The sequence below is a fragment of the Electrophorus electricus genome, chromosome 19 (assembly GCF_013358815.1).
Source record: "Electrophorus electricus isolate fEleEle1 chromosome 19, fEleEle1.pri, whole genome shotgun sequence".
NCBI classification, from domain to species: domain Eukaryota; kingdom Metazoa; phylum Chordata; class Actinopteri; order Gymnotiformes; family Gymnotidae; genus Electrophorus; species Electrophorus electricus.
This window is the reverse complement of record NC_049553.1, coordinates 6,978,494-6,993,483: the sequence shown is the minus strand read 5'-3', so window position 1 is coordinate 6,993,483 and position 14,990 is coordinate 6,978,494. Positions and strand designations below refer to the sequence as shown.

General features: G+C 40.2%; 2 protein-coding genes across 4 annotated transcripts; one reads left to right on the top strand and one right to left on the bottom strand.

Annotated features, from left to right (window-relative positions):
- Positions 1 to 502: 502 nt before the first annotated feature.
- On the top strand, positions 503 to 14,817 carry LOC113573501 (SH3 domain and tetratricopeptide repeat-containing protein 1). 3 transcript variants are annotated; one of them, XM_027003801.2, is made up of 18 exons: positions 503 to 694; positions 1,023 to 1,094; positions 1,913 to 2,043; positions 2,627 to 2,732; positions 2,851 to 2,994; positions 3,222 to 3,420; positions 3,503 to 3,579; positions 3,670 to 3,865; positions 4,726 to 4,856; positions 8,111 to 8,137; positions 8,264 to 9,186; positions 9,330 to 10,089; positions 10,992 to 11,172; positions 11,340 to 11,490; positions 12,214 to 12,336; positions 12,782 to 12,932; positions 13,462 to 13,658; positions 13,920 to 14,817. In XM_027003801.2, exons 1-18 carry the CDS (start codon positions 517 to 519, stop codon positions 14,199 to 14,201), a joined length of 4,029 nt encoding a protein of 1,342 aa, XP_026859602.2. In that variant the 5' UTR covers positions 503 to 516; the 3' UTR covers positions 14,202 to 14,817. The 3 variants fall into 3 exon arrangements, with proteins under 3 accessions (XP_026859602.2, XP_035375774.1, XP_026859603.2); XM_035519881.1 differs by having other exon boundaries at positions 1,008 to 1,094; XM_027003802.2 differs by having other exon boundaries at positions 676 to 694; positions 1,927 to 2,043.
- LOC113573502 (gametocyte-specific factor 1) lies at positions 4,899 to 7,628 on the bottom strand. Its single transcript, XM_027003803.2, has 6 exons — positions 7,534 to 7,628; positions 7,324 to 7,427; positions 6,484 to 6,610; positions 5,769 to 5,852; positions 5,387 to 5,459; positions 4,899 to 5,239 (listed from the first exon to the last, which is right to left on the bottom strand). Exons 1-6 carry the CDS (start codon positions 7,604 to 7,606, stop codon positions 5,167 to 5,169), a joined length of 534 nt encoding a protein of 177 aa, XP_026859604.2. The 5' UTR covers positions 7,607 to 7,628; the 3' UTR covers positions 4,899 to 5,166.
- Positions 14,818 to 14,990: the final 173 nt, after the last annotated feature.

Genomic DNA, 14,990 nt, shown 5'->3' with positions numbered 1-14,990 from the left:
TAGAGCAGGCGTTTAACCGAGAGCACTTACACGAAATCATTAACGTACTTTCGGCACTTTCGGCACGTTAATGAGTTCGTGTAAGTTAACGTCGTCAGAGAAGTTGTTTTAAAAACCATCAGTCATCACAGTGCTTGTTTACTCACCGAACACGATTTGTGTCTTTAAAGCCGTTGTTTGCACAGTTAGTGATTATTAACTTTCCAATAAACTATGCCAGGGTCGTATCTATTCAAATGGGACGTTTACTAATGCCAGAATAATTTCTGTTAAGCAAATTACAAGTGTTTCCTTGAAAGTAAGATAAAAAATTCACTCTCAGATTTGTGAGTGAACTCCAACTATCCTGGTTTAAATATTTTATTATTTGTTCTTGGCTAATTAATTAAGAGGAAAATAAACCATTTCCCAATAGCTTTTTAAAAGTGGTCATTATCAGAATAGCTCTACTACCTGTACGCTTTTATTACAGCATGCAGGGGCAGGAGGCAGAGCGCGTGACACGGAGGCACGGTCATGCTGCTCTCCGCGGAAAGTAACTGTGTTAAGATGTCAACTGCTGGTCGCCAAAACGTCGTGAATATAGCAAACGGACCGGACTCCGACTCGCAAAGGTCTCGGCCGTTACGTCGAGAGCTCTCGGCAGAGTACTCACGTAATGATCTGGATATGAATAAAGACTCGAAAATCATGGGTAAGTCACCTAGACATTCAATGTGTTAAGGAAGATCGCGATGTAAACTTTCTGATAGGTTATATCTCTACAATAACGATATATTATCTGACATTATGTACACTAAATTAGTTTAAATACGAAAGTACTCTGCAAAATTATATTAAGAAAATATATTGTATAATAAGCACTACAAATCTTAAATTATTAAGTCGTAAATTCGTAAATCGACTGTTTTGTGTGCCTTGTAGCTGGCTAACCATAGTATTTGAAGAACGTAATTGACCACAGAGTCTGTTCAGATGGCTACAGTGGAAATGTATATGCTGCATAGATGTTTTCTTCTTAGAACATAAACACCTGAGAGGAACAAAAAGTGATAAGGAGACCTCGGCAGCTTCTGAAGACACTGTCCCCACAGGTAATAAATGCCAACCTCACAAGACTGACGAAACGTCACTGGTGAAATTGGGCTCATAAAATACAGTTCTACACAAGCTTCCTGTACCCCTTACTGCAGACTACTGATGTAGAATGTACTGAAGACATAAGCCTTAAGCCAAGAAGCTATAGGACAATGTTAACTATGGGCTTGGGGCAGTGGAGTGACTAAGCAGATTCGCTGCCTCAGCATGTTGTGCACAAAACCGTTTAACGATTCAACGTTTTCTGATCCAATTGCAGTAAATATATGGGTATGGAGAGGAATTACTATTAATAATGTTAAACGTTTCTCCTCTTCCCAGTTAAAATACACACCTCACTGTTAATGTCTGTACTTGACTGGATGCCAGCAAAAGTCACAGTGACCGTCTCTGTGATGTGTTGATAATGACATGATGGGGTCTTTCCTCAGGCCCAAAGCAAGGGGTGCAAAAGTAGTACTTAACAGTTATTTAAATCGCAAGAAAGGGATTATATGAAATTATACCTTGAACCATACACTTCTCTTCAGATGTCACTTATTAATCCCATCTGTCAGCTCAGTACCATGATGTCACATGACCAGAGTAAGGCTTTGCTCCAAATAAGTCATGAATTAAGAGTTTATGCAGCCCATATAAACTGGCCTATTTTATCAGGCTGTGTTTTAGAGGGCCATCAACCAGTTTTTAAATGTAGATACTGTGCACATAACCAAAACTAAACCTATTTGTGTTATACATAAAGGCAGCTTGGTGGGTGCTGGATGCAGAGACAGAGAGCATGATGTTAACTGTTAGGCTTTTCCTGTTGGAGTGTTGGCTTTACAGCTGGCTATGGTGGAAGGACCGGACCGACTTCCTGCTGACAAGGGCACACAGGAAGTACTCTCTGGGAAGCTGCGTGTACTGGAAACTGACCTCATGAAGGTCACAACCCTGATTGCTGTACGGTTTACAGTACCAAGAACACATACATTTTAATCAACATATGTACAGTCTGGCAAAATGAATTTCAGAATTTGCAGCTATAGAATTATTTTATACACTGAACAATCACTTTATTATGTAACACCTATTCTACAGCTCTACATGGAGGCTAACAAACCCTTTTGCATTACTTATGTGTACTCAGTAGATAGCTGTTTGTATATATATAAATGCCTGTCAGTTTGTGTTGTATTCATGGGTGTTTCAATAAACAGTAATTACAAGGGTAAGTATAAATGTATAAATGTATATTAAATGCATCAAGCTAATACCTGACACTCATAAAATAATCCAAAAAAAGGTATACACCAGGTTACAGGACTCTGCTACTGGGAGTCAACTGACTTAATTGTAAAATAATTATGTGGTACAGCTGTATAGTAGGTGTACCTGAAAAAGTGATTTGTCAGAATTAGTCAATTGAGTTATTCAGTGTTATAAAGAAAGAATGAAATAACTACTTACTGTTGAATGCTGATTAAATTACTGAATAGGAAGTGTATGGTTTCGTGTAGATTTACAGTCTCTTTTTTGTCTTAAGGAATTCTCTGCCCACCTCGTATACATCAGTAGTGAGGAAAGGACAATTTTTATCATTTTTAAAACATTTGAAGAAATATGGAAGTTCACCACCTACTACAAAATGGGTTTGCTTTTTTAAAACCTTGAGTGTCAACAAGCATTTTGATCATGCCAGAATTAAAATACAGTGAGTATTCTGGTACTTATAGACTATTGTCAACTTTTACATGAAATGTTTTCTAGGTTTTCTGGGTCAGTGCTTGGAGAACCTTCTTTTGGACCAGGAGTTCTGGCTGAACACTTTAGACCAGAAGGACTCAGGGATTGAGGTCTCCATTAAAGAGGAGATGCTTAACCTAATGTACAAACGCTTTTTAATGCAAGAAGGTAACACATTATACTCTCACAGTGAAGTCATCAGAAAGAAGTATATGTACTTGCTGCTTAAAATAAATTCAAGCAACTAGAAAGGGAAGGATAAACAATATATCAATAACCAAGGACCACCTTTCAATGAAGTGATCTTTGATCAAACTGAACTATGATAGTCTTCACTATCATACAAAAAGGTTTATTATTTAAAACTGAACAGTGGGTGCTGGATTCTATTTCAGGCTCATTTTTTGGGAGTTGTACAATGAATCAGATGTTTGATAGTTCCACATCAGGCAGTGACCTTTATCTGGAGAAGGGGGAAATTGTGTTGTTTGAGCCCCCATTCCTAGGGTCAGGATGGACTGTGCTGTCCTTGACAGATGGATCCAGGGGAACTAAAACCAGGCCGGCACTGGAACCAGTTATTCCCTTTCATCAGTAAGTGTGGTAAGGTGTTGCTGTGTAAATATTGACACAATGCACCCTGAGTCATTTAGTGATCTCATTTTATTTGCCATAGGTGGTTTCTTAAGTCCTGTCCTGAGAATGTTTTGGTTGGCAGTCAAAAGACGTGCTGTGATCTTCCATTCCAACTTGGTAAGGAAAGATGATAGTTAGAAAAGCCAGTCCATAACCATTTGCCTTTATACTGCTCAAAAAGGGTAACTGTGAGGCACCTCCTTTCAGCTGTAGGTGTCTGTGAGGCAACAGAAGTGTATGATGGGAATAGGTATGATGAGCTGAGTTTCGAGGCTGGTGATCGCATCATCATCCTTGGCCTACTGGTGACCTGCTTTGAGTGGTTCATGGGAAGGCTGGAGCGAACTGGTAATACAGGACTTGTCAAGACAAGCCTGGTCAAAGCAACCAGTTCTCTTTGTGAGTAAGTGTCTCTGTGCATATAAGACCACTATACTGCATTTACATCATTTGCCAGATGCTCTTACCCAGTAAGCTTAGATATATTTATCAGTATGACAATATTTGTGTTCCCTGGGAATCAAAAACATGACCATGGTGCTGCTAGAACCTACCCCTGCTAGCTGCTCTACCAATTTTGTTCAGATTCATTGCATTATTCCCCTGAAATGGATCTCTCACAAAACAACTGCACTAAAAGGTTAAAGGAGAAAATTACAAAACTTGGTCACTTACCATCAAAGTTTGCTTGTTTAGTACCTACCAAACAGTAACAATTATAAAGCCTTTATATTGAGTAGTACAGCATGCCAAGGCAAAGATTACGCCTCAATTTGCATTGCAGAGAAACAGTAATTGAAGAGCAGTGGGTCAGGACAATTTTTTTTCAGAACAATTAGTTTCAATAGCAATAAACCAATACAGCCTTGAAGGACATGTAATAAACTAGCAATATTTGCAGGCCTGTCACCATTCAAAATCACCATGCTAGATTTTTATCTTTTGGTTCTACATTTGGTTTTATACATAAAAGAGCACACCCACATCAATGTATGCCCCCCAAAATTTCATAAGTTCATATTTATTTAACAATTTATGCTTATATGAACACATTTTAAAAGTTTTTGAATCTAAAAACAGAGGGGCACACACATATGTTCAAATGTTTGCTATAAGGATTTTATCCATTCTTTCTCTGTCAGTATAGATTGGGCCAAATAGGTAGTGGACACAATACAAGAAATCCTAAAAGACATGTATACTACATTAAGCCAATTTTAATGTGTGAACTGGGGCCTAAGGGTAGATGTTTTTTTACAATAGATCAGATGAAATCTTTCTGAAAGAAGAAGACAGAAAGATCTTTACCTTGGAACAAGAGAAGATTAAAGAGGAAACAATTGTCCTGCTGAAGAAAACATTCCAAAGTGATGTGGCTACAGTCTACAAACTTGGTAATCTGTTATGCTCTGCCTTGTGAACTAACGTCAATTAAGCTTCAGTTATATGAATGTAAGAACACCACAATTTCTTAACCACTGAATATCAATAACAAGAATACTCAGAGGCTGCAGGTAGATGAGTCCAAAAGGGACTAACAGTTTTTATTCTGTGTAAACTGAAAACAGAGATCAGATAGACTGAGTGACTCAACAAAGATATTCATTACATTAAACACAGAGAACATGTTATACAAACCTCCAAAACCATGAACTAAAAGAGGGATTTCCCCAAAATCAATGCAGTTTTTTTAGAGCTCATTCTTCACTTGCCCAGTACCCAGGGAAGAACTCTCGGTGCTCTGAGACTGGCTGTCACACTGTTGGTTTGCTCAGGCCTGATCAACAACAGAGTATGGATCAGCACTTACACATAAATCAACTTTCAAATGTCACGTTACAGTGGCATGGTAACAGCAAACATGTACATTTTGACCATTAGATTCACAGCCTAACACACTAGTCGCACAGTAAAAAAGTCTGACCTTTCAGGGTCGAGTTGGGTAGTTGACACTCGCAAGGCCAAGTGTGCTGGTGGTGCTGTTGGCTCTTCTACCTCTGCAAGAGGCCCAAGAACTCAGTAGTCAGTAAGCACATGCTTTTATAAAAGCTATTAACTGGCTGGGAAAAGCTGTCAACAGAAGTCAGTTTTTTTCATTTAAAAAAAATGTATAACAGAAGAATATTGTTAAAACAACTCCAGTCCAAATAGAACTACACAGCTCATGAAAGAATGACACCAACACAACACAATAACACTTTAATAAATCTAAAACCACTCTGTTTAGTGGAAAACCTAGGAAAACTCTTTTAGTAATATGACCCTATCTATGAGAAACTAGTAGTATTACAAGGATAGAAGGTCACCTTGGTCCCAGTCTTCATCACAGGTAGGCATAGTCCAGGTGTTGATAGGAATCTCAAATTTGCGCTTGCTCTCAACAGTTTCCACTAAAATATGCAATAAAATCTGCTGAAACAATGCATTATTACCATAGTTAATATAGATTATATAAATATACAATAATAAATATAAAATAATAAATATAAAATAACATATTTTAGAGATCTATGTTAATTTTTACATGTAAAACTACAATCTATTTAATATTTCCACTAGAAAACTGCTAGCAGAATGATCATTTTATTATAATAAGTCATATTATAACTGTTTGGTTTTTTTTATTAAAAGTTAATTTACGGAAAAGATTTGAGCATAGCAGAAATGCATTTGTCCTATACAGGCAGCCTTATAATTATAAATTTTTGGGGTTGACTATTTAAAACACTGTTTACAAGTCTTCACACCAATTCCAAGGAACCTATTGTGTCAAGCAACTACAAAAAGGTTAAGCTTGTTTTGGCGGTCAGTCAACAATAGAGAACACCAGTATCAGGAGCAAGAGTAAACAATCAAACAGCCCGTGTTTTGCAGTTACAGCTGCGGTATATCTTTTTGTGTGCTGAGGGAAAAAAAGGAGAACTGTTCATGGTATTAGTGGGCTGCCCACTGAGACTACTAGGCAGCCCTTGCACCTATGATGGGGGAAACAGTGCTATGAAAAATCTTCTCAGGTCTTACCATAGTCATTACTGATGGAGCATCTGTCCACGCAGTTGACCATGTGATGGGAGAGCTCATGCTTGTGCATGAGGTGTCGGGCATTAAACGGGCATGTCCACAGTGCACTGGCCAGCTGAGGATGGTTCTGGCAACAACCAGTTATATCATTCCCATTTTATACTTGTAACATTACAAACAGATGACTGTTTTCACCTACTGTTAATGAAAAGGTTAGGTATACATTTCTACTCCCAAGTTTACATGCCACTAGCCCTTATTAAAAGGAAATAACTCCAAAGAAATGTCAGTGTTGTTAGGTATAAACTATCTACAATAGATAAATCTACAATACACATCCTCATAATAGGAACGGCAGTGTTTAATAAACAAACTGTCTAACAAAAGAAGGTGACTTACACACCCTTTCATGTTAGGCCTGTTATTGCAGACTCAAGTAAATTGAGATAACTGCCAAGGTCAAGATAATAATCTACTTTTCTTCTAAGAATCTGCAGTGGTGTCTCTTTAAACACTCTCATTTGCTTGCACAGCTGATGAAGGACCTGTCTGAAACATTGTGTTTTGTTCTGGAAACATTGTATACTTCACTACATTGTGTATACAAACACTCAGACTAAAACTTAACAAGCATAACAATAAAAGAAAAACATGCTGTAACAATAAAATATGCCTATTGCTTTTGCCATATGGGGCAAACGTCCTAATGAAGAGTGTGATTTGTTTTTGAGGATATAAATTAGGATGAGCTAGTTGAGAGTAGTTTCACACAGTACAGCACAGTTACTTTATCTAAATAATACTGACAGTACAAAAACACAACTACTGGATTATACCAACCTTCTTGCACTTGATAAGATGATATGGAAACCGACATGCCCGGATTTGGTGGCTTGGATCGTAAGGGCACAGAAGCAGTTTGTCGGGGTCGCAGTAATCTTCATCTGTAACCGAAGGCGTGTGGTAAATTCATCAATGAAACCAGTGCAGGCCATTTCAAGTAGTCAAGTGGCAAACGCTGTTAGGCACCTTCATTAACCTATCTTTTACCTTGACCATCCTCCCAACGACGAAGTGGTTTTACTGCTTCCCTGGTAGCGTTACTTGATCTTCTGGACGCCATTCTTCTATATTATGCACACAGCTTGCAAACCTAAAATCTGTAGAACAAGTGCTTATATTTTAAATGGTTTTCATAAACTTTTTGCCCATATATTTTCAACATGTTAACCTAGCTAATTAGCTAGCTAGCTAACTAGGTTAGCTGGTTAGCAAAATGTAACCACATTCCGTATATCTAGATGTTATCGGCTCGACTTTAAGCTACAAATTACATTTGAAACCATTATCAATTATTGTTTAAACGTGGTATTAAGATCAAAGCTCACAAATGTTCTGAATTTACAAGGCGATAGACAGCTAAGACGAGTAGCCAAATTTTGCTTGTTTAAAGGTATATCGATTAACGCGGTGACTTGCTGCATAATCTGATTGGTCGCCTTTTTTTGTAGATCGACTACTGGTAAATATATGGGTGTACAACCAACAATAAACACAAGAATGCAGTATTTTAAATTAGGGATAATGCGCATTTTATTAATGACGGATATTTGTTTGTTTACGACAGATTTGGCAAAGTCAAGATCACTTCAACGTAGGTAACATATGTGTGTGGCACCTAATGAATTATAATTACTTAATTATTTGTGATAATACATAATATTTTAGTGTAAAAAATACAGATTAATACCTTTATCTGTATTTTCTCTTGGTTTTTTAGATAGTCCCACTACTGCCAGTGCTGATTACATTGAAGTATATGTGGATTTGAAAAGAAAAATCAACAGTATTTTGAGTGAAATGAATGAGCTACATAGAAAAGAGATTCCATTGGATAGGACCGAGCTCCAAACAGATGAACCCAATGAGACACCCCAAAGAATCCCACATTTTCCAGTGTGCTCAGAGATGGATTGTACCAGCCCAGATGGACAGCATTCCTTGCTCTCATTCCTAGGCAGCCGTGACCACCAACCAGAGTTCCACCTCCTGTACAGCGCATATCCAGAATTCCTCCTTTCACACTTCCATGGCTATTCAGACGAGGAGGAGCTTGTGGCATATTTAGGTGTTGCACGGGAGAATGCAAAAAAGAAGCATATGTCATGGGCCCAGAGCAGAATCTGTTTTCTCCTGGGGCAGCTGTGTGCAAGCAGGTCGAAGTTCTCCCAGGCGCGGGTCTACTATGAGGAGGCCTTAAGTGTGCCCAGAGACTATTTCACAGACCTGCACCTCCTCTCTGCCATCTACTCTAACCTGGCTCTGATCTATCTCACACAGAAAAATGCAGAGAAGTATTTTTCTATGTCTGAACGCTTTGCAGCCTTACTGATGGCCATCTATAACTGTTTGTCTGGGTCTGAAGACCCTGAGGTGCTGAAGTATGCTTTGAAAAAAGCCATTCTGTCCCACAACAAGCCTACAGAGGCCCGAATCTGCCTCCTTCTAGCAAAGTTACATCTGATGCTTGGAGACGGCATCAGTGCTGTGCCTTTCGTCGAACGGCTGCAGAGTCTGGCTGATGAGATGCCTGGAGCCTGCAACAAGATGCGGAGTCATGGTTTCTTATTGCTCTCAAGGCTTTACAGTGACCATCATCTTCCTCACCTAGCTGAGAGTTCTGCATGGCAAGCGTGTCTTCAGGTACGTTCTGCACAATGTTTCAGGAGCCTGTAGTCATAGGACCCTTTGGGGTGTACACAGTGTTTATACATGTATTTAAAAAAACAATAGTTCACACATTCAGTAATTTAGTTACTACTTGATTAATTTTTCCATTTATGCAGGTGTCTTCCTCAGTCAATGACTGCTTCTGCAGTATCTCTTTGCTGCTGGAGAACGCGCGTGAGTTGCATGGTGTTGACATCCCGACCCAGGTAGCTCCATATTTGAGCCGAGCTGCCATGTTAGCGTCTGCTGGCATGGAGCCCAGCCTGGCGCATGCTCATGCCCTCTGCTTGTCCTGGCTGTTCCATCAGCACGGCATGCCTGACAGGGCTGTCCGCTACATGCGTGGCCTCCTTGACCACGCGTGCCTTTCCTGCCTCAGCCAGCCGGATGCCACGGCCGCACTCATGTGGCTGGCTTGGCTGTACATTTGCGACCAGCAGCACCATGCCGCGTTGGATGTGCTGGACGCCGTCCTGTCCACCTTGCCCGAGTACCGCACCACGCAACTGGAGGGTGTCATCTACAACATGCGTGCCATCGCCCAGAGGCGTGCCGGCGATGTGAAGCAGGCAGCCGAGAGCTTCCGGGCAGCGGCCGAGGTCTGCCAGGAGTTTGAGGACACGCGCAACTGGGCCATAGCACTGGCCAATTTTGGCTTCTTATGTCTGCGAGTGAAGGCGAAGAGGACTGCTGAGGAATACCTCAGCCAGGCCGTGCAGCTGTTCTCAGGGCTGGAGGACAGAGGCCCGGAGCTCTGCTTTGTTGCTGTGCTCTTGGAACTGGGCAAGTTCTACATCTCCCAGGGTTCCTGTGAGAGGGGGAAGATCTGCTTCGAGTGGGCCCTGTTGATTGCCATGCTCCATGATAACTCCGATAGTAAGAATTGTTATCAGTAGTGCTCTACAACAGCATAAAAAGTTCTGACTTTCTAGGTAAAAATGTAAAAACACTTAAAAAATAAATGGTGAATATAGAATTTGGATATAAATCTATAAAGTCAGAAAATCTTTAATAACGGCAAAGTCATTCAGTGCCTCTTTTCCTTGGACTAATTGTGACTGGGCCATTATAGTCTTCATATTCATTTCTAAACACAGTGATCTCATTGTGGGGTTTAGAGTGCTGCTGAAATAACAGACTGACAAGTATGCAGCCCTGAGGGATGGGTGTGAAGGGATTAGACCCATAGGAAAAGCAGTGCTGCAATGGTAGGGCATTGTTAACAGCACTGTGACACTTACTGACTCAAAGAGGAAAAAGGCACATGGAAAAAGAAAGATTCCTTCCTATGAGCAGCTGAAATGTGTATTTCAGCTTGGTACTAAAATCCTGAGAGCAGCAAAGAGTAAAGGTAGTAAATATTCCAAACAGAAGCAACCAACACTGGGCATATTGTTGAATATACCTATTTGTGAATGATAATAAAATTGTATTGAATATCATATAGAAAAAATGCATGTAATCTCATAGATTTTGGATAAAATGACCATGCCTAAAAAAAATTCAGTTAAAGTAATTAAAAAAAAAAAAAAAAGTAGCTTCATTTTAAGCATATTGCATTCACAGTCAGTAATTGTGATGTAACAGAAAATTGTGATGATTTACAAAATTCAAACAACCTGAATAAACTTTTAGAGATAATATAGTCTGGGTGCCACATTTATAAGTACTTACCAGAGAAATACCTGATGGTTGCTGCAGGTAATTTTCCTATTACATGTCTGAGTTTACACCTGGTCTACAGATGGGATTTAGTCTATTAACATGTCCCTCTTCAGGCCAGCTGCAAGCCTCTCGTCACCTGTGTCACCTGTATAATGAAGTTTGCCCCGATGAGGTGCAGTGTATCATCTATAACGAGCACCAGCTTAAGCTGCTGCGTCGAACAGGTGACAGGACGCTCGAGGGTGAGATACTGGAGAAGATCAGCCAGCTGTACTTGTGCCTGAGCACAGAGACGTGAGTCCAAATGATGGATCAATCATTTGAATGGTGGAACATCATAAACCCGTAGTTATTTTTGTTTTTGAGCTTTACTAAATTGGAATGTAGATGAGAGGTCCAGGTCTAGTAGAGTGTTTTTAACAGTTTGATGTGACTGCATTTTTGGTCTTATTTTGTTGCAGAGCAAATAGATCTGCATTGGAATGTACCAAAAGAAGTCTGGGAATCTTCATCGATCTGGGGAGGAAGAGGAAGGAAGCCCATGGCTGGCTCCAGGCAGGAAAGATTTACCACATCCTCAAACAGACAGAGCTGGTAGATCTCTATGTGCAGGTAATGTTGGGCTGGTAACATATATCACTGCCTAGCCAAGTTTTTTCTCCTAAATTTAAATGGCTTACTTTATCTTATTACGCACAACAGAAGCATGCACACCTATGCAGAGCTATGCAGTACTAAGGCCCAGCTGAGTGTCCTGGTAAATATCCTAAGAAGAACATTTAATCTGGCATTAAAAAAACCCATTTAATAAGCATATGAAATGGAGAAGGTAAACTTTCTATGCTGCCATGGTCATTTCAGCAATTGATCATAAGAATCTGTCCAGGTAAAATTCTCCTGTATTAACAATAAGGTTTATTCAGCAGATGGTTTTATTCAAAGTGAGACTCGGGCTCATACGAGACAACCACGAGGCTGGTACAGAATGCCACCTCTTACCTGGGGCTATAAGCCTGCACAAGCTTATTTTCTGCTTTTGCCATGTTCTGCATGCAAAGTCTAAACATCAAAAACATTTTCACTAACCCATTATCAAACTATTCTGTTAACATCTTCCTTCCATTTGAATTTTAAGATAGGTAAAATCCTGAATGGTGCTAAATTAATACAAAAAGCTGTGTCCGAATACCCATGGCTAACTATGTTGTCAGGAATGTTCTGTTATAGCACTTTTAGATGAGGTGATGTGATATTATTGCAATGTTGTTAATAAATCCTTTGATAATATTAGGCTGAATTCCTCTGTAATAGTTTCCCTCTGTCTTTGGGTGATAGGTGGCACAGGACATTGCCTTGAGCACAGGAGACACACTCTTCATTCTGGAGCTGCTGGAGGCATCGGGGGACGTGTTCTTCAACAGTACCCAGGACCGGGAGAAAGCCATCTGCTTCTACAAGGTAGAGCTTTTCCTTTTTGTGCAGAAAGGGTGATCAGTGTTCACATCTGGCCTAACTGCTCTTGAGGTAAATACTTCAGGGCTATTTGTGTCACGTAACGTATTGAAAATACTGCGTCACAGGTATGTCGGCTTCTTCAAACTACAGACAGTCCTAGAGAATCACATACATGGATTAAGATTAATCTTGAGACTAAATTTCATAGTGATTTTTCTTAATCTTGGAAACTGGCCATATATGATTAAAAGATTGTACCCTTTTTAACTGAATATCTATTGTGACTTTCACCTTTATGCAGTTTGGATATACACTGCTCAATGCTTGAAGAAACAGTGTGTGTGTGTGTGTGTGTGTGTGTCTGTCTGTCTGTCTGTGTGTCTGCGTGTGTGTGTGTGTGTGTGTGTGTGTGTGTGTGTGTGTGTGTGTGTGTGTGTGTTTGTGTTAGGACCGAGCCCTCCCTATTGCAGTGAAAACAAGCAGTGTGCATTCCCAGCTCAGGCTGTGCAATAAGATAGCGGAGTTGCTGCTACAGCTGGGACACTATGGGGAGGCTCTGGAGTATTCACAGACTGCATTAAACATCAGCATCAATCTGGGTATGGTTCACACAAGATATTTATCTGTTTTGTCCACCAGGTGTCACTATATTTCAGTTTGTTTTTACAACATAATTACCTGCTAATTATTAACGTTATAATGGCAGATTGGATTTGTATCTTTTGTATCTTTTTCTCATAACCTTTTCAAGTAAGGGTGTCAATGTTTTTTCCTATCTGCTGAATGGGCTGTACTGGTTATTCCTGATTTATATTGCTTTTGAGTCATCATTTCGGGCAATAGTCCAGTCTGTCAGGCTATGTAATCTGTTCAGAAGAGTTCAATTCAAATCTTAATCAAACACACCCAAGGGAGCTAATCAAATATAATTTGCAGGGAATAGATCTGAAGCAGGGTTGAGGACCACTGGATAAATATGCACAAATATGATGAATATGCATAAATGTGCAGATACTGTTTATGTGAATACTGATAGTTGTATGTATGTATGTACGTATATGTCTAGTGGTATGTTCATTTGGACATGTACCGGATTACCTCATACTTTACTTGCTTCTACACTTTTAGCCGACCGTTTAAATGAGCGAGTAGCCTTCCATCGGCTGGCTACGCTCTACCACTGCCTGAGTCAGTTTGAGATGGCTGAACACCACTTCCTGAAGGCCCTCTCCTTGTGTCCCTCACCTCTGCAGTTTGACGAGGAAGCCCTCTACTATGTCAGGGTGTACCTAACCCTAGGAGACATTATTTTCTATGACCTGAAGGTAATAGAGCGATGCTAATGAATTGCGAGCTATCTTGAAGGCTTGCTGCTCAAAGCTCCGCCAGAAGAGAGCAGACTAGGTGCCCTGATTTCTGGGTAGCTGTTATGGAACTTGTGATCCCACTAATTAATATTAATGCCAAAATTATTAAACTCGCATTACAGTTAAGAGGACATGTCTCATATTTATACTAAGTTAATAATATTACTTCTGCTTAAGATCTAGCCCCCAGACCTCAAGTACACTGTCTCCTTATCTCAGGACCCGTTTGATGCCGCAGGCTACTACCACCTAGCTCTGGCGGCTGCCATGGACCTGGGCAATAAGAAGTCTCAGCTCGAGCTGTGCACTCGCCTGGCCACCATCTACCACAACTTCCTCATGGACCGCGATCTCTCCCTACACTTCTACCAGCGGGCACGCGCCTTCGCCGCTGATCTCAACATCCGCCGCATCAACCTGGCACCAGACCAGAGCTTCCGTACCACCTCTCAGTACAAGCTCGCAGCCTTGCCGGCGCCGAGATGGAGGCCTCAGCCATAGCTACGTCTGGCACCGTGTCCTCAGGGGCTTCTTCAATTCGATGCATATGTTTACTCTCCTCTGACTAGATGCTTTGTGTACTGTGTGAATTCCTCCCGTTTGTATTGATGTAGCTCACAGGAGTGGCAACCCAGGAGACTGGAAGCCTGGTTGACTTAACAGGTCATTTTTGCACAGGGATTAGCAACAGTCATTGTGCTGGTGAGGACAACAATAAACCTCAAACTGCTGCAGTAGTCAGGAGTTAAAGATCAGTGCCAAAATGTGAATGTATGTAACAGCTGACTGATATTTCTAAAAGTCTAAATTGGAATCAATTTTTAAAAAGATTTAATCAATGTACATAGGACCGCTATCCATGTTTGATTTATGAACAAGACCATGGGCCAAGCACTATATTTGGCCTTAGCAGAGTTCTATTTTTCATTTATTTAATTTATAGACAACTGAAGTGAGGATTTATGGGGCAACAGTCACAGTTCTTTCAGTAATGTGTGGAGCCGTTTCTGTTGTCTTGAATAATTGTCTTGTATATTTTAAACCCAGACTGCAAGCTCAATTTTGCCTTGGAATGAAGTGGAAACATTTTAGAACAAGGAAGCACTGTTTTCACAAAGTGCTGAAGATTATTTATGATTGACCATAAGGTTTCAAAATAAAAATATTCATGTATACTGAAATGCTACGATTTGACAAAACAATCGTACGATTTGACAAAACAGCTTTTGAATAGACCATAAAAGGTGTTTTGGCACCCTTAAAAGCGAATTACTTAACAGCAAAAACCTT